At 52.9% G+C, this 19,575-nt stretch overlaps 1 protein-coding gene and 1 pseudogene across 12 annotated transcripts in view; one reads left to right on the forward strand and one right to left on the reverse strand.

Moving 5' to 3' along the window:
* LOC129405543 (uncharacterized) overlaps positions 1 to 19,575 on the forward strand; it is a 468,293-nt pseudogene that overhangs the window by 80,856 nt on the left and 367,862 nt on the right.
* The window catches only part of PLEKHA7 (pleckstrin homology domain containing A7), a 248,331-nt gene that overhangs the window by 43,967 nt on the left and 184,789 nt on the right, over positions 1 to 19,575 (reverse strand). For all 12 annotated transcript variants that reach the window (XR_008630634.1, XM_055141275.1, XM_055141281.1 and 9 more), the window contains one exon: positions 5,427 to 5,894. Coding sequence is in view for 11 of the 12 variants with exons in the window: in XM_055141275.1 (XP_054997250.1) it covers positions 5,427 to 5,894 (468 nt within the window). In the remaining variant the exon portion in view is untranslated. The remainder of the gene's footprint in view (positions 1 to 5,426; positions 5,895 to 19,575) is intronic.

Consider the following 19,575-nt stretch of genomic DNA (forward strand, 5'->3'; position numbering starts at 1 on the left):
AAAGTCCGCAAGCGACATTTCACCAGCGACTTTTAATAGCTTCTGACAGTCCCGTCCTGCCGTCCGGCCACGGTGGGATTCTCAGGGGCCATCTCTCCCGCTCCTCCCAGGCTCCTGGCCTCGGACATGGAGCCCTTTCTGCAGTCCATGGGGTCCAGTGAGAGGCTCCGCGGAACCCGGGGTCTCAAGGATGGAGCGGCAGACACGCAGATCCTGAGTTCTGGGCACTCCTGCAGGGGTGCCCAGCCGCCTTGGAAGGTAGCTCCCCCCAGGGCAGCCCTTCAGGGCGCCGGTCCCTCTCCCATACTCCGGCTCTCTCCCTCCACCTCCTGCGGGGCTCTTTATAGAGACAGTCCGGGCCAGCGCAAGGGTGGAGAGCTTAGGGCTGTGTTCTTGGCGCGCTGCTATTCTTGTTCATCCTAAGGGAGAGGTCCTTCACCCTGGCTCACGTGAGCATCGCCAGGAGAAGAAGGTATTTTTAAAACTCCGGATGATGTCCAGCCTGCACCCCAGATGGACGGAGTCAGATTTCTGGGCATGGGATCCAGGCCTCGGTAACTGTCACACCATCGACTGGGATTGCCTGGGGAGCTTGGAAAGCACACCAGGAGGTGTAGATCTCATCCCAGACTCATCAAAACCCGAACTTGTAGAGCCAGGCCTCGCTCAACCAAATTCTGCCCCCAAGATGAAGACCCTCCACTCTGCGCATCCCCCTGCCAGGGCAGGAGCTACTCCCCTCAGGCCAGGTTTCTCCAGCCCCCTTGGTGCCCGAGAAATGTAACAAGGGCGAGTGCTACCAAAAGCACCTAGGACTGGTGGAGGGGACTGGGGGGTGGAGGGTGGTAAGCATTTGATTTTGCATTCTACTTTGGCTGTTGTGTGTCCAGAAACATTTCACTATTGACAGTTTTTGGTTCTCCCCAACTCAATGACATGACCTACACCTGGCGTTGCAAGACACAGATTAAGAAGTGAGTTTAAGGTAACGCTGTGCATATCTATCTGCAAACTGAACCCACAGCCTCGGCAACTCACGGCCACTCCTGCCTGGCCACCCACGGTCCTACTGTCCCTCTCAAGCGTCTTTCTGCACACCTCCTCAACACGGCACCATTTGACACACTCTCCAGGGCACATCTGGATGTCAACCTCAGCCCAACCTGTGGCCCTTCCAACCTTCCAGCCCTTGATATATCCACGTCCAACTGCTACCCAGTCCCTGCATCTGTGAGTCCTTCTCCTCACCCTCACCATCTTCATTGATTTTTGTCGGCTTTCCTGTAACCACCTTCCACTTGTTGGTTTTTCTCTGCCAGGCCTTGCTCCATCACACTCCATCACACAGTATGACACTCCATTCTGTCACCAGCATGAGGAGAGGGTCTGAGACAGTCCCTAGTGCTGCTACAGAGGTGAGGAAGCAGGGACGCCAATGAGGGTAGAAACAGAAAGGGCCACTTCGGAGGGTCCTTTTGTAATAACTATTGTTACAAATAGGTGTGTCCTTCGGCCCGGTCATTTCATTTCAGGTATTTTGTTCCTTCAGCATGCCTGCAATTGGATAAGGACAAGTGGGCAAAGATCTTCATGGTAGCATCACCTCTGAGAGCAAGTGTCTGTAGCCAAGCCAAGGACCCATCACCAGAGAATGAACGGTGACAATGGTGGGAGTAGCACACAGCCCCTTCCCGAGTGAACACTCTAAGTCTGTATGTGCTGATATGAGAAAGCTCAGCTAGGCTGGAGCCCACCTACCGGGTGGGAGAGAGCTGACAGGCACAGCATCAGAGGCTGGGGTTTGGTGCACCCTTACACCACAGGGGGGTCACCCTGGAGCAAGGAGCCAGAGGCAGTCCCTGAGAACCACAGATGTGGTCCAACAACCAAAAATTAAAAATACCTGCTCATTTACACTTTGACATACACAAATATATTAATGGAAAAAGCAAAAGGGAGATGATATTGCGTTTCTTTCAGTTTTGTGTTTTGTTTTGGGGTCACACCCAATCATGCTCAGGGGTTACTCCTGACCCTGCACTAAGGAATCACTCCTAGCAGACTTGGGGACCATACAGGAGGCTGAGAGTAAATCCAGATCAGCTGCGTGCAATGGAAGTGCACTGCCCACTGTACTATTGTTCCAGCCCCAATATTAAACACACACACACACACACACACACACACACACACACACACACACTAATAAGGGAGTAAACTACATTTCTGAAATGCAAGACTTATTTTTCAGTATTACCCTTTAGTACTCTATATATAGAAAGTTTATACACACACATCACACATATTTACTATTTGGGGGGAGCTTTTTGGTCATACCCAGTGATGCTCAGGGGTTACTCCTGGCACTGCACTCAGGAATTAACTCCTGGCGGAGCTTGGGGGACCATATGGGATGCCGAGAACTGAACCGGGGTTGGCTGGGTGTAAGGCAAATGTCCTACCTGTTGTACCATCACTCCGGCCCCACACATATTTACTATTGGTAGGGGAGTTACAACCAGTGATGCTCAAAGGCACCTGGGCCACTCCCAGCAGCCCTGGGGAAGGGCCACCAATGCCCAGAGCAGACCCTAGAGCCTCACACATGCAAGACACATGCTCTACCACATGAGCCAAGTCCCTGTTTGAATTTCTGGTTTTGGAGTGGATTAATGGTTATCTGAGGGTACTGAACAAAATATTTTCGTATCTAACTATGAATTTCATTATGAGTTAACAATAGAAGGAAAACTGAAAGTAACAAACACCAGAAGAAAGAAAATTTGTTCAACAAATAAAATTTAAATATAGCTTACCATATGGCCCAACTATGAATATTTATCCTGACATCACTTATTCTCACATTATTTATCCTGACATAACAATGTAAAATCTCACTAATGATCCAAACAAAATTCATGCTGACGACTGCAATGGAAAGCTGGGGTAAAGGTAGGTCCAGCTATCGGAAAGAAAAGGTGTGTAGGATGAGGGGGGAGACTCTTAAAAGGCCCGATCTTTGGCAGAATGTGGATGGATAACTGAAAGTGAAAACAAATCAAAAAAACTTTTAATTTGGAAAAATTAAGGTAAAGGGGAAAAAGCCACTAAAGAAACGAGATAGTTGCTTGGGAGGAATGGTTCAGGAACAGGGATGTATTGTAGGAAGGGACGGGGGAGAGTTGGGTGAAAGATTCACTACTCATCCTTAGACTATGTACATGTATAAATTGGATCATTTAAAAACCAAAATTCCAATGGTCAGAGCAATATAACAGCAGATAGAGGGTTTGCTGTGCACGCAACCGATTCAAGTTCCTTCAGAGTATCCCATATGGTCCCTTAGCACTGCCAGGACTAATTCCTGAGTTACTAATTGTAGAGCCAGAAGTAACTCCTGAGCATCACTGGGTGTGCAACCCCCCCAAAAAATTAATTAAATTAAACTCAACATTCCTAGAGAAATAGTACAGCAGGGAGGGGCATTTGCCTTGCATGCAGCCAACCCAGGTTCGATCCCCAGTATCCCATATGGTCCCCCAAGCTCTGCAAGAAGAAAACCCCAAGTGCAGAGCCAGGAGTAACCCCTGAGCATCACCAGGTGTAGGACAAAAACAAAACAAAGCAAAAAAGTAAATTAAAAAAATAATTTTAAAAATCACAGGGTAACTCAAACTGTCATTCTTTTTACTTGTTTGGTTGGATTTTTGTTTCTGGGGCCACAACCGGCACTGCTCGGGGGACCACGGGGGGCTGCTCTGACTGTACCTAGGTCTCCTGCACACGAAGCAAACATTCGGTTCGCTGGGTTCTCTCAAGGCCCGGTCACTCCCTCTCAGAACACCAGCCCCACCAGCAAGGCTCCACACCGCATCCAGGCATCTGCCTACCTGACATGGCCCCCCGTGCCAGGTTTGTGTGTTGACAACGGCAACCAGGACCCAAACCTTCCCTGAGGCCTTTCTCATCCCAGCAACACTGCATTTAAAGAGAGTCACTCTTCGAGGGTTTGCCTTTGCCCCTCCTTCCCTTCCCCTGCAAGGCCACTTTGCTGTTTCCACCTCCCCAGTGTCCCTCCCATCTCCGCTGTCCCCGCCTGGGCCTGCTCCAGTCGCCTCCCCTCGGGCTCCAGCCTCCTTTGTGGATTATTAACCACAGCGCATCACTTGCCTGCTCGGAACCCTCCAGTGCTCCTGGGGCAGTTTTTCCAAATAAAGCCCCAATTCCTTCCTCTGGAGCATGGGAACTTACATGGTAGAAACCCTGCCAGCGTCCCAACCTCACTCGGGGTCTCATCGATTCCCCTCCATGGCGGCCCTCCGAAATCCCACACCAAGAATTGCAGCTTTACTTCCCTGTTCTGTTTTCAACCAAACACAAAACTTGCACAAATCAAGTGGACACCTGGATGTGGGCGGATGTCACAGTCAACAACACGAAAGGCCTGCCTTCCTCTGCCTGTCCCACACAACACCTCCCAGTTGCTTAGCAGATTCCACTGATTCACCACCTGCCCTGACAAACAACCCAAAGGAGCAGCCGAAAGAGTCTATCTCCCTGCAGGTGCACGCCTCACCCACACACCTGCAACGGGCCCTAGTGTGCCCCCAGTAGATGGAATCACGTCCAGAACCCCCAGGGGAAGATGAAGGATGGCACATCCACACGCGTTTAACAGTGTCAGGCGTGGCCTGAGCTCCGAGACATCCCTTGAGTCCCTCTGGCCCTGCGGACCGCCCTGAACACCTGGGGCTTTGCCATCTCCTTGCCTTCAGCGGCTTATCTCCCAGTCTGCAGGTGAGAAGCGGGATCTGCTGCCTTTGCAGGGAAGCAAACACACAGCTTTGGCTTTGGGGGGATGGTGAGCAACTTGGGGTGACCCTGAATGCTCCGTGTTCACGTGACAATAAAACTCGGACAGCGCTTTGCAAATAGCAAGAGCCTCCTGCCCTCTAAATAATTAAAACCTGCTTCGTGAAGGAATGGCTCGGATACAGTCACGAGACTGTGTCCACAGAGCCTGAGCCCTGCGCTGTTGTGTCCAGAATTAAAAAAATAGATCTGTGTTGGCTCTTGTTTCTGTGGGCATCTCCTGGCACAGAGAAGCGGCAGCAGGAGGGAAATGTCCCAGGGGACCTTCCCTAGGATTCTCTGCTCTCCCGGGGGATAAGTGAGCCCCCGTGATATGTTCTCCCGAGGGGGTCCCACGGCTCAGGGATCCGGGCTGGAACTCTGGCTTGGGCACTTAGGAATGGGGTTCCCTTCCCTTCTCCGAGACCCAGCGTCTCCACCTCTTGGGGGTAGCACCCTCTCCTTCCAGGATGGTTCCGGGGGTCCGCAGAGAGACCAGCAGGAAAGAGACGGAGGCCGGCCCCCACCCCGACTCCACGCTCTCCTCGGGGGCAGGGAGCTGCTGTATCACTCACCTCCGGATGTCCCCCTTCTGGGCCTTGGCCCACTGCTCCACCTGGGCCAGGCTGCTCTTCCTCTGGCCGTGCTTCTCGGGATGGGCTCTGGGAGCAAAGGCCCGCTGGTAGCCAGCCGTCCCGTTGACCTCTCCCGGGCCGTACGTGCCGGGGGGCAGCCCGTTCCTCTCTGCCCTCTGCGGCTGGGGCTGCTGGCCTCGCAGGCCGCCGGTGAAATCGGCCAATGGGGCGTCGTCCTCCACGGGGGAGTACAGGGGCCGGGCCCTGCTCCTGTCCCGCTTGCCCTCGGGCAAGTCCCTCTGCGGGCGGTAGCGCCGCTCCTCCTCGTGCTCCCGCCTCTCGAAGCCGAAGGAATCCTCGGGGTTGCGGTGAGGACAGTCCCTCGAGTGGCCAGGCCCCACGCGGCCACACTCGGGGCAGGACTCGGCGTGGTTGGTCTGGGGCACCGCCTGGCGCTCCACCTTCTCCCTGCAACGACAGCAGCACCTTCAGCGCCTTTCCGACAGATGCGAGGCCCGGGGCCACGCGAGCTGCACCCAGAGTGCCCTCTGGTCCCGCACACGCCCGGAACACCTTTCCGTGCCACCCCGACTCTGCTCAGCTGTGACTCCCCCCGCCCCCATGGCACCGGCTCCAGGAAGCCTCCCCGCCCCCCCCCCCCCTCAGGTAGATGGGAGCTAGCCAAGTCCATCAACCCCCAATTCGGGGTTGTAACTGGGTTACAATTGATTCAAGAGACCCTGGCTTCCTTCGGGCCGGAGACCACCCTGTCTGACCACTCCATGGTCAGAACTCTGCTGCCCCAGGACCCGTGGGAGAGCTGGGGTGACCCTGAATCCTTGGCCTTCACAGTTTGTTCAAGCTCCATACGGACTCCTGAATAAAATGTGAATCAATGCTACACGTGACCTTCCCTTGACTTTCCCTTTTTACAATTTTATTTCACTTTTTAAAAATTTGTGAGTAAAGTTGTTTATGATGATTTGTTAGAGTTCACAGTCCAACACCAGTTCCACCACCATCACTGTCACTGTCACTGTCGTCCTGTTGCTCATTGATTTGCTGAAGCGGGCACCAGCAACGTCTCCGTTGTGAGACTTTTTGTTACTGTTTTTGGCATAGCGAATACCCCATGGGTAGCTTGCCAGGCTCTGCCGTGCAGGCGAGATACTCTCGGTAGCTTGCCGGGCTCTCCAAGAGGGGCGGAGGAATCAAACCCGGGTCAGCCACATGCAAGGCAAACGCCCTACCTGCTGTGCTATCGCTCTAGCCACCACCATCATTTAACACTTTTTTCCCACCACCGCTCAGTTTTCCCTTTTGACACTGGCCTTCTTGTCCACCTGGGGCAGTCCCCAGAGAGAAAGCAGGTTCTGGGATCTCTCTCACAGAGTCCAGAACAAACAACGGGACACTTAGTGGTCTAGTGAATCTTCTTCAAAGATGGTGAGGAAAGAAAAAGGGACCTCTGGAGAGGACCATCAACCCGTCTCACCAGGGGATGGTTCCAGCAGGGCCCTTGCTTGACTCCGAAGGGAAGAAAACAAAGGCACAGAGAAGGTCAGCGATGAAGGAGGCTGAGACAGGACTTGTTCCCAGGGACAGTGCAGAGCCCGTGTGCTTTGACCCACTTCTCTCTACAGCCTCTCCGGGGCATGTCTCTGGCTGCACACACGCCAACAGAAAGAAGGGACATGGGGGTGACAAGTCAGGGCACACAGGATTAGGGAGAAGGTCTCTTCCATGCTCACTGCCCACTGCAAACGATCTTTTTCACCTACTCCTTGAGGCCAGGTTCTAGATAAATCTGTATCCACATTAACACGGAAGTACCTACACAAGTTTTGCAGAATTTAGGTACAGGAAACACACTCTAGTTGGAGCAGAAAAATCACCAAGGACCCTGGTGGTGGTGGTGATGGTGCTGGTGGTGGGGAAGGAGTAATGAGAGTCAGTCTCCTTGGTCACCTTGGAAGAATGTCCTGGAGGACCATTTGGAGGCGTGAGGCCTGGGAAACCATCCCCTCCAACTGGCCTGGCCACAGCGTTCCCCACTGCAGGCTGGAGACACGACGGAAACGCTGCTGCATTCACAGCGAGATGCTGGGTCCCAGGTGGCCTTGCACCCAGATCCGCAGCCACCGAAAGCCAGCACAGACTCAGGGCAGAAGCAACCCCATCTAAGAGCTAGTGGAACTCTCAACGTGGCGGCCGGAGAGGCAGGCCAGAGGGTAGACTGGTCAGTGTAACCCCGACTGGTAAACCCGAGGTTCCTTAAGTCGGCCTTTATCTATCTTCCTTGCTGCTTCTCAGACCAAGGAAACCACTACTGGGAAATGTGCCAGTTTAGAAGGTGAAAGTCCCAGCTGTCCTCTGCAGGACACCAGGGCCAAGGTCCCAAACAATCTGGCCACCCTTACCATGAGCGCTAGGGAACCGTAACTCTGTCATTCCCACCCAAGACAAGGCATCTTGTCATAAAAGCAGCCGATGAAAATAATGTCAACGATGTACATGACATTAGAACTGGGGGGTGGGTGGAGTCAGGAGCGGGCAGGGGGGGGCGGCTCGGGAGAACTTCCTCAACTACCAGCCCCAAGGGTGTGGGTGTAGGTACAACAACCTGACACAACCAAACATGGACTTTGGTCTCTTTACCAATCAACCACCACGCATTTACAAAGCACCTACATAGTCCCTGGGTCTGAGAAAGTAGAGAAAATGCCCCATGCTATAAAAGTCACATGTCCTAGTCGGCCTGGTTTAATCACAGTAACCACATGTGATTTGGGTTAATCATGGTCCCCACACTGAATGGGTTAATGGTGGGAACCACATTTCGTGCTGTTTTCATAATCCAACCCAAATCACAGAGCTGGCCTGTCTTTTCTAGCTTTGGAGCCAACATATAGCTATAGATTTCAGTATTTAACTGTATGCTCTCAATCTCCCCCCCGCCCCCCGCACACACACACACACCAGTTCTTCTCCAAAACAAACTAGATATGGAGTAACTCCTTCAGACTAACACCGGCATTCACCACAAAACATACCTTTAGAGGTGCTAAATTTAAGAGAGAGACAGAGACAGAGAGAGAAAGAGAGAGAGTGGGGCCGGAGCGATAGCACAGCGGGGGAGGGCGTTTGCCTTGCACGCAGCAGACCCAGGTTCGATCCCCGGCATCCCATATGGTTCCCCGAGCACCATCAGGGTTAATTCCTGAGTGCAGAACCAGGAATAACTCCTGAGCATCGCTGGGTGTGACCCCAAAAGAAAATTAATAAATAAATAAAAATAAATATTTTTTTAAAAAAGAGAGTGTGTGTGTGAGAGTATGTATGTTTGAGAGTGTGTATGTGTGTAAGAGTGTGTGTATAAGAGTGTCTGTGAGAATGAGAGTGTCTGAGAGAATATGTGTGTGAGTGTGTATGAGAGTATGTATGTAAGAGTGTGTGTGAGAGTGTCTGTGTGTGAGAGTATGTGTGTGAGTGTGTGAGAGAGTGTGTGAGAGTGTCTGCGTGTGTGAGAGAGACTGTGTGTGTGTGTGTGTGTGTGTGTGTGTGAGAGAGAGAGAGAGAGAGAGAGAGGCTAGCTGAAGAGAGAGAGAGAGAGAGAGAGAGAGGTTAGCCTGCCACCCAGCAGCTTTGTGGATTCAAAGACTTACCGGTTTCTTTTCTGGGGGGAGGAGGTCACTTCCCAAGCAGGGCCACTCCTGGAGAAAGTCAGCTGTGGCCAGTGGTTGAAGGTGAAGGCCAAGGATGAGACCACCAGGGCTACCCCGGGTGATGCACGGGAGGCCATGTGGAAGCGGGGATGGAACCGCGTTGGCACATGTAGGGAAAAGTGCCCTAACCACTGTCCCATCTCGCAGCCCCTAACCAGCTGCTCACTTTCGTGGTGCCTTTGTGGCCCCGATGTCCAGACTCTAACTGAGGGCAAGAAGTCAAAGGGGACGTTCCCTGTTCCCTGAGCTTACGTGCCTGAGACAGCTGCAATTTGTGTTTTCTGCTTGTCTCCCTACATTCCCGACAACTGAACACATGACCTCTCCAACCAGGAGACGTCACGGAAGAGACGTCTGATACTCGGATCTGAGCAGCGGTGGGGAGGTGGGGAAGGAGGCCCCGTTTTAGAGCTGGCGGGAGCTGGCGGGGGCTGGCGGGGGCTGTGCAGTGCCTGAGGCTGGGTGAGGAGGACACAGGCACCTTCCCTGGGTGGGTCAGACCACCACTGAGAGCACCTGGCCTGGGTGATGGGTCACCCCACAGGGCGCTCCTGACATTCCAGGGGGCCACGGCAGACAGACCTGGATCACCCCAGTCAGCGTTTGCCCCGCATGAGCCGGCTGACCTTGGGCCAGGCCCTGACCTCTCTCATTTCAAGTTCTGCATCTGCGTAATGGGACAAGGCCCCTTGCCTCCACGGTTTGCTAGGATTCGAGAAGACCTTGCACAGAGGAGCTGGGGCGACATCTCAAGGTTTCAAAGCAGCGACATACCTCCAGTAAAAACAAAAGCGTCCCATTTCACACACACCCTTCCTGAGGGTGCTCATGGATGTGACAGAGATCAGACTAAGAAGATGGGGACAAAAACTGCTGAATGGGTTTTCCAGGGAAGTCCTTGAAAGGAACCTGCGCTGGGGCTCGGTCACCCTTCCCTTCGCCCCGCTCTGACTTGAGGCTCAGTGCTGGACGGCAAGATGGCAAGGCACTGGCTGAAGCCTGAGTCAGAGGCAGTCGGGGTCCCTGGATGGAGCTACCGGACCAGCCTGGACTATCTATTGCTGGATCTTTGCTATGTGACACACTTAAAACCCAACCAGACTGCACTTTCTTAGCTGTCCAGAAATCAAATGCAACCCCAAGCGCTAACTGCAAGCGTGGTGGGAGGGGGGCTAAGCCTCACATTAGCAGGAATTGGGTCCCATTTCCAGCACACCACAGCTGGGCCAAGTGTCTCTTAGATAAATCTTTTTATTTTGTTTTGCTTTTTGGGTCACACCTGGTGATGCAGAGGGGTTACTCCTGCCTCATGCATTCAGGAATTACTCCTGGCCGTGCTCGGGGGACCATATGGGATGCTGGGAATCGAACCCGGGTCGGCCGTGTACAAGGCAAACGCCCTACCCGCTGTGTTATCGCTCTAGCCCCCTGCCCCTGCACTTTTCTTTTCTCCCTCCCTCCTCCCTCTCTCTGTCTGTCTCTTTCTCTGTCCCTCTCTCTCTCATTTTCCTTTCAGCACTGTGGTTTGCAATACTGTTACTGAAAGGGTATCATGCATATCACTTTACATCCTTTCAGCACTCAGTTTTTGCCCAGAAAAACAACAACAACAACAACAAAATCTTGTTCTTTTCCCTGCATGTGGGAAGAGTACACATCTCAGAACAGGGATACTTCTCAGTTCAATCTTTTCTTCAGAAAAACTTAATTTTATATCATAACAAGCAACTGTACTCAGATTATTTAGTCTGTGAACACTTTATCTCCCCAGGAAATACAGAACATTTCTATTTTAACATTAAACACCTACACCTATACACACACACACCCACACACACACACACACCCACACACACACACACACACACACACACACACCATCTCATTCAAAGACTTGAGCAAGAAGAGGAATAACAATTTATTTGGAGCTTGGCAGAACCTCGGTCCTGTGGAGGGGTGAGGGGCCTGGTCTTCCTACTGTAACCCCACAAAAAGATTCTGCCGTCTTCCCCTTACCTGAATGATCAAACCAGCAGCCCTGGTCACCGATATTCTAGAAGGGTTTGGTGTGAGCCAGGTTAGAACTGCAGTTCTGCTCTGGGAGATGCCGGCAGATGTCGGGTCCTTAACACTGACACCCACTACCACCCCCTCTCAGTAGATGGTGTGTTTGAAGCCAGACCCAACCCCCAACCATACCTCTGCGGGCACCCCCTGCAACTCCCGCCCCCGCCCCCCCCCCGCCACAAACCCCAGGCACAGTCCTTGGACCAGTAGGAAAGGCTGCAGAGAAAGGGGTCCCCAGCATATCCGGAGCCTCCGTACTGAGCTAGTCACGAGCACGTGAGGCAGGACAGGCTGCAGGCACAAACGGGAGCCGGTTTCTTCTTTCCCCAGAGTTAAGTAGGACAGTCCCCATGGGATGGGGCCGTCGGACTCTCTGTGTCCTGGGCTCTCAGTTAACAATAGAGGGCCTGGCAGCTGTGACAGCACCCCACTGCCCAGTTCTCCAAACTGACCGCCCTCACCCCAACCCCGGAGAAAAGAGCAGGGCTGGAGGGTGACCGGACACCAGGCTGCCAGGCCAGGCTGCGTCTTTACACAGTGGACTCGCTCCCGGCAAAATCCCCTTGTGTCATTGTTCTCTGAGGGCCTGAGACAGCAGAGGAGTCAGGGACAGATGCCCAGGGACTGCCAGGTCTCCTGAGATTGCTGCCTCCACCGGAGAACCCTCCCCAGTGCCCACTACCTGGGCGTACCAACGGGCATGCTCTACCAGAGAGGGCCCGGCCCCCTGCCACTTGCCGAGCCCGCTCACTCTCCATCTCCCCGTGTCTGTGACATCTGGGTCATCCATCCTCCAGGACCAGGGCCAGCTCTTCCTTCCGTTTGCTGGGCAGCGCTGTGTGACAGTGAGCCCGAGCTTCTTAAACTACAGGTCACCACTTCAAACAAAGGGCCATGGAAACTTTTCAAAAATTTGTTTTTAAAAACCCATTTCTGGGGCTGGAGCGATAGCACAGCGGGTAGGGTGTTTGCCTTGCACACGGCCGACCCAGGTTCGATTCCCAGCATTCCATATGTTTCTCCGAGCACCGCTAGGAGTAATTCTTGAGTGCAGAGCCAGAAGTAACCCCTGTGCATTGCCAGATGTGACCCGAAAAAAAATACAAACCCACATTTCTCTCTGTTTTATTATTAGCGAATGTCTGACTTCTATGCCTCTTGTACACACTTACACGCCTGGGGCTGGGGAAACCTTTCTCAGGTAGGAAGCGGGTGTGAGCGGGAAAAGCTCTAATCTCTACCAAAGCGAGGACTCGACCCTCCCCGGGGAAGCGATGGCCACCACGGCAGCCCCCTGGGACTGAGCACGCACACGTGCAGACCCGGAAATGGGAGCTGCAAAGATACGACCCCTTCTTCTCACGGCACAGACCCACAGGCTGGAGAGACATTCACAGGGAAGTTCAGCAAGGCTAGCCCACTTGCCCTGCGCCCCGTAACCCATGACAGAAGCGGGGTTCAAGCCATACCTGATCTGCCTGCAAAGCCCTATGCTTGACTGAAAAAAAAAAAGTTGCTATCAATTATTTCTGTCAAAGAGCTTGACCTACTTCAGCTGTTTTTCTGCCATACTTGACCCAAAGTGATCAGGGTTTGGGAGGCCAAATATTTAGTTTATTAAAGAGAGTGCAAATAACCAAAATGCTGAGAGAGAGAGAGAGAGAGAGAGAGAGAGAGAGAGTGGTGACACAGACAGGAGGTGGGGGGCTTTAGGAGGGGGTGGGAGGGAACCTGGGAGCACGGGTGCTAGGAAATTACACTGGTAGAGGGATGGGTGTTGGAATATTGTATGACTAAAACCCAGTCAAGAACGGCTTCGTAATGCTCTATCTCGGTGATTCGATAAAAACTAACAAACAAAATGTTTTTAAAAATTAACTTTAAAAGAATAAAGAGACATTGGTGGTGGAAAATGGGCACTGGTGGAGGGATGGGTACTCGACCATTGTATGACTGAGACGCAAGCACTAAAGTTTGTAAGTCTGTAACTGTACCTCACGGTGATTAACTAATAAGAGAGCGGGAATGGATGGAAATGTGTGAGGTGCCTCAGAGCAGACGACGCCCCCACACCAGTCCCACGAGCGGGAGTAGACCGCTGAGACACCCTGACGTGTCCTCATCTCAACGTCTCCCTGGGGAGGCCGTGACACCGTCCACGCCATCCCCTCCTCACAGCCATCAACACCCACTCGCCCGCCCTGACCGAGCACTGGCCCCGAGCTCCATGTCCAGCTGTCTCATGGGGAGGCAGCGGGAAATCAGGCCGAGAGATCTGAGCTGGGAACGAGACAGCGGGGCAGGAAGCAAGGCACACGGGGCTCTGAGAGGAGAAAAGTGGCCAGCAGTGACCAGCCATCCTGGTGAGGGGGAGAAGGTCAGGGATGGGGGTGGGGGCAGGTGAACAGCAGAGGGAAGGGTCGGGCACCTCCCTGGGTGGGCTGGGGCCGACTCCTGACCTCGTGACAGGCTCTGCTTCCCCCACCCCTTCTCCCCACTGTGCTCGAGGGGACGGGCACACCCAGCCGGTCTCGGGGCTTGGGGAGTCACGTGGGAGGAGACCCAGTGGAACATCCCGCGTGCAAAGTCTGTGTGCCAGCCCTGTGCACCAGTTCCCGGGTACCCCCGTACTCCCCAGCTCTTCATTTCCGGAACACCCAAAGCTTGTTCGAGCCTTCTAGGCATTTGTGAATTGCTGCCCCATTCCCGCAGAAAACTCTTGCAAAAGACTGTAGTTTTTGGGTGTTCAGTTTTGGTGGGGGTGGGGGACCTCTGAGCCAGGTCCCGCCGTAACATTTGCTGCCCCTCAGGCCTCTCCCACACACCCTCCACTGAAGAAAGGACACCCCCAACCATCTAAACCCCAGGAGTGCTGCCAGCCCCGAGTCTCACCCTGCCCATCTCTGCCTCTCCTGGACGGGAGCAAACAGTTGTTGGGTGGGTCTGTTCACCCGTTTAGGGTCTGCCTGCCCCTCCCCATGGAGACACCGCCTTCCCTCTGCCTTCCCCGGGAACACTGTGGCACACGCAGCATCTCTGACAGCGGCCATATGCTCTGAACACACACTCGCAGAATGAGAGACCAAGCGGAGGCATCTGACTGAACTTCCTGAGTGGCGCGCTGGTGCGGCTGCGGCAGAGGGAGCCGGGAAGGGAGAGCCACGAGTCAAAGGTGTCCAAAGACCCACAGCTTCCAAATCCCTGTGAAGGTCACCGGATTTCCTTCCCAAGGTCACATGACCACAATTCCCATCAGTCCCAAGGCAGGACTGAGGTTGCTCTTGAGACCAGAGCGGCTTGGGCACGGGGAAGAGAGATGAGTTGCCTGCAGACAGGCCCAGGGCCTGGCGCCGGCAGCTGAGCAGTGAAGGAGGCTTTAGCTTGAGAGGGACAAGGCGCACCTCACCAAGAGCAAAGGCCAGCCCCTGTGGGCGCGCTGGGAGGACAGACTTCAAGGAGACCAAAGGGAATAAAACACAATAGGGTCCTGGGCTGGAGCAATAGCACAGCGGGTAGTGCGTTTGCCTTGCACGCGGCTGACCCAGGTTCGATTCCCAGCATCCCATATGGTCCCCTGAGCACCGCCACGAGTAATTCCTGAGTGCAGAGCCAGGAGTAACCCCTGTGCATCGCCGGGTGTGACCCAAAAATCAAAAACAAACAAACAAAAAAACACACAACAGGGTCCAGAGCGAGGAGGGAGAGAAAGTTCAAGTAGAAGGTTGTACACACGGCTTTCATGTGCCAGACCCCCAGCTCAATGCCTGGCACCAGTGGCCCAGGTGGCCACGAGCACCTTGCACCTGAGCACTCAACCCTCGGGTCTGCATCCTTGGGTCAAACATTGCTGGGAGAGGCCCTGAAGCCCCACACACCATTGGGGTGGCTAAACACCAACCAATTAAACAAACAAAACGGGGCCATGGGGCATAGCTCAGAGAATGCAGAACCATTATTGCCTCGCATGTGTGAGGTGCCGGGTTTAATCCTTGACACCATAAAATATAAAAAATAATTTATTATTATTATTATTTGCTTTTTGGGTCACGCCGGGCAATGCTCAGGGGTTACGCCTGGCTCTGCACTCAGGAATTACTCCTGGCAGTGCTCGGGGGACCATATTGGATTTGGGAATTGAACCCGGGTTGGCCACGTGCAAGGCAAATGCCCTACCTGCTGTGCTATCACTCCAGCCCCACCATAAAAAATAGTGACAATAATAATGATTTTTTTTAAAGGGCAGGGCAGAGGGTACAGCGGGTCGGGCACTGGAGCAAGCCTAGAACGGCCCGGCCCGCTGCAAATACACAGACAAAACTCCCAAGTCTGGCGACTGAAAGCCCATGGAAATAGGGGTAAGAAACCAAAGAGGAGGGAGAGAGCAATTTCGGAAGCAGTGCCTGTTCCCCTTCCCGGGGGGGGGGGGGGCGGGGATCCCAGAATGAAGGCCCATCAAGGGACACCGATGCTGGGTGGAGAGCAGGAGGCCAAGGGAGGAGGTGTCGGGAGGTGTCAGGTCTGCCCGGCTGCAGGACAGGAGCAGGAGGAGGCTGGAGAGGGTGGGGATGGGTGGGGGGAGAGCAGACGGAGGGGACGATGGTGCAGGGAGCCTGGGAGCGACCCTCAGTCCCCAGGGCCAGAGGATGGGGCAATACCGTGGCTAGGCAGAGAGCAATTTGCTTACATGGAGACTCACCATGGGGAAGTTTATCCAGAGAGGCTTTAGGATGAAAGGCTTTAGGGTATCAAGAAAGAAAGCGGCTGTGCCCATGTGAAACCATGGTAGCCAACGTCTTGGATCAGGGCACTGGCTAAGTCGCTTCCCCACCTTGTTCCGACCTTATGCCCTCCCCGTCCTCCCCATCCGTGCCCTCGTGTCACGCCAGGGCTCCCACGGATGCAATTTCCCCGCTGCGGCTCCCTTGGACGATAGCCCCCGTCGGAGCCAGGCGGTGCTGTGTCTCGGGCCTCCTGCCAAGCAAGCACTTTGTACTTGGACTTGTTTACTTCTTCTGACAACCTTAGACACGCAGAGGGTTTTAACGGTACATGTAATCGGCACAGGCGGCAGGGCGAGAAGCGGCAGGGCTGGGGCTGGAGGACAGAGGGGAGGCAGAGCCAAGAGGTGGAGTAGGAAACCAGGGAGAAGCCAGTCTGGCCTTGCGAGTGAGGTCTGCGCTTCCGGTATCCCGTCCCCGCCAGCCGCTTCACCCTCCTTGACTCTCACTGTCACTTAGGTCTCCGCTCCGACCTTCCCTCACAGTCGCCAGCTTCTGGGTCAGGCTCCATCTCTGGTTCTCAGAAGGGAAGCCTGGACGCCGGGCCTGTGCCCGGAGCCAGAGCACTGGCTGGCGGGGTGGTCCAGGTCCGCCTGATCAGAAGGGCCCTTGGAGGTTCTGGATAAGGTACAGGCTCTTTCCAGCTGACCTGACCCTGGCCGGTCTAAATCTGGGCTGCAGACACTAGCCGGCCACCAGATCCTAGATCTTTCTGGGCCTTCCCTGTGGAGCTCAAGAATGAATCCAACTCACTGCAAAGATGGACATAGGGACAGTGGTGGTGGGATTGGTGTGGGAATATTGAATGCCTGTAACAAATCACCATCATAAGCAACTTTGTAAACCCCCTGGTGTTTAAATAAAGTGTGTGTGGGGCGGAGGGTGGTGAATCTGTCCCGTCCTGAGGGACTTGGTCAACATGGGTGGCCGGGAGAGGGTGCTCGAGTGAAAAGGAGACAGACACAAGAAGAATGGGAGCCCCAAGTCTGGCAGAATGACTTGCCATGATATCTCCTGGGCCTTGAATCCAGCGTTTTCTGACTTAGATCTACCTTGAACCTTTGAAGGGATGCGAAGCAAGAAGTGTCACCCACCCACCCACCCACCCACCTCAGTGAGAGTAAATTATCCTGCACCTTCTATTCCTTGTGATCGAGTCTCAGCAGACCACATTCATACACGTCCTCCTGGGCAAGGGTGGGGGAAGAGAACCGGCGGGGAGCCCAGGTTGACGCTTCCTAGTCAGGTCACCACGTTGGGAGGGGCAGGATCTAGTTCTGCCTGATAAATCATTCTAACTAACCAAATGTCTGAACAGCCCGTTCCGGAAAAAAAAGTTAAAAGAACGCTGGTAAGTCTGGAACTGCTTGGCTGACGGTTTCATGTCTGGGAAAGCTAAGAGGAAACGCTCTTCTGCCACTCTTCTGACTCAGAACAAGTTGTTTTGTTTCTCCCCCACTCCCCAAATAAGAGACCTTGGGTAAAGATGGCTATGGGACTTTCAGAGCTTATTAAGCGCATAATAAGAACATATTTCAAGAAGTCTAGAGAAAAGTACAACAGCCTGAAACCCTAAAAGGGAAAGCCACCCTGTGAAAGGCAGGAAATGAGCCCTTCGAAGATCAAAATCATCCTTCATTATAAAACTTTAAGGCAGGAAAAAAGAAAATCCAAATCCCAGAGAACCTATTCATCTGAAACAGACCGAGGTAGCTATGACTTATCAGTCACAACACCTTTCCCCCACGAAGCCTGGCCTCATTATCCTCAAGCCGGGGCCTTAGTTCACTAAAAAGAGCCCAGTGAAGCTAGGACCAACACATGAGGCCAGTTCTGAACTCAAACTGTGAAAGAGCATGGGCAAGAAATAGACAGCGATGCACAAAATCAAGCTTCCATCCACAGCAGGGGGCGGGGTGGGGGAGGGCGTGCATGCATGAAAAATGGCAGGAAGAGCCTGGTATGAGGGAATGTGGTAAAAGTGCAGGTCTCACGAAAAAGGGCCTGGCCCCTCCCCCTCCGCCAGCATGACAGAGGGAAAGAGGGAAAAGTAAAGAAGGTGTTGAGGCTATTTATTAAAGCAAAGTGAAACAAAATGTGATTTCCCTCCCACCCCTCATCCCAGGAGTTAAAACGAAAAACAGAAAAAGGTGTTTTGTTTTTTTTTAAAAATAGCCATAGGAATCTCTGCTCAAAGATGACATGGCATAAATAAAGCTGAATCCTTCTGTTTCAGGATTTAGCGCCACTTCTTTGAGCAAGAAAGAAAACAAAGACCACCTTTGTAAAGAGGGACAGTAAGTTCCCACTGGGAAGGAAGAAAGGAAAGTCCCAGTCACAGAGAAGGATTAAAGAAATCTCTGGGGTGACCTCAGAGGGCTCAAAGAGGCAGGGAAAGTCCAGAATGTTAGAGATGGCAAAATGCATGCCGATTTTCAAGAGGGGAAGAATAGGTTAGTTCCACAAAACTGGGGAACCTGTCATCAACCTTTGCCGGAAGCTGAACACGCTGATGACAGAGCAGGTAGGAGAGGAAGCACGGAGAAATAGTGAGCAACTCAGGGACACGGACAAAGGAATGAAACAAGGAGATGAGCGGGTAAAGGAACTAGGGTACATCTACACAGTGGAATACTACGCAGCTGTTAAGAAAATGAAGTCAAGAAATTTGTTTATATGTGGATGGACATGGAGAGTGAAATGAATCAGAGGGAGAGGGACAATAGAGGCAAGGGGCAGCAGGACTGGCCCAGGGTTAGAAACTTGCCACAAGTGGTGGAGGGAGGGCGGTTAGGAGAGAGAAGGGGCCACCATGACAGTGGCAATTTGGGTCATGTCTGCGGGACTGGTTCGAGGCGAACCTGACAAGAACTGGGCACTGAGAGGAGGTAAAGTGATATGTACGATACCATAATGGTAACAGTATTGCAAACCTCAGGGCCTGAGAGGAAAAAAGGGGAGAGAGAGAGAGAAAGAAGAGAGAGAAAGAGAGAGAGAGGACAGAGAGAGAGAAAAGAGAGAGAGAGAGGAAAACTGTTTACAGAGGCAGGCTGGATAGGGCGGCCTGGGAGGGAAACTGGGGATGTGATGGTGAAAGCACAGATGTTGGACACTGTCGGACTGAAGCACAATCACAAACAACTTTATAACGGTATATCTCACAGTCATTCAACTAAAAAGTTTTTAAAAATTTATAAAAATTCATTCACAAAATCGCAAAATCCCGTTAATCACCAATTTCTCGGGCGGGATCAGTAACATCTCATTTCGTTCTTTCCCTGAGATCTTAGAAGTCTATCTTGACTCGGCCCTCCTAACGATGTTGCACTGGGGGCTCTTCAGGGTCAGGGGAATGAGATCCAGCTTGTTACTGGGTTTAGCATATGAATACACCATGGGGAGCTTGCAAGGCTGTCCCATGTGAGCAGGAAACTCTCAGAAGATTGCCAGTTTCTCCCAGAGAGAGAAGGCGACTAAAGGAAATTCATTAAAAGCCATAAACATTTACACTATTAGAACTATGTTATCTAAAGTATTGTTTAAAAATTTGAAAAAAAAAATCCATCTGCAGTTATCCAG

This window comes from Sorex araneus, chromosome 6, assembly GCF_027595985.1.
Source record: "Sorex araneus isolate mSorAra2 chromosome 6, mSorAra2.pri, whole genome shotgun sequence".
Classification (NCBI taxonomy): Eukaryota; Metazoa; Chordata; class Mammalia; order Eulipotyphla; family Soricidae; genus Sorex; species Sorex araneus.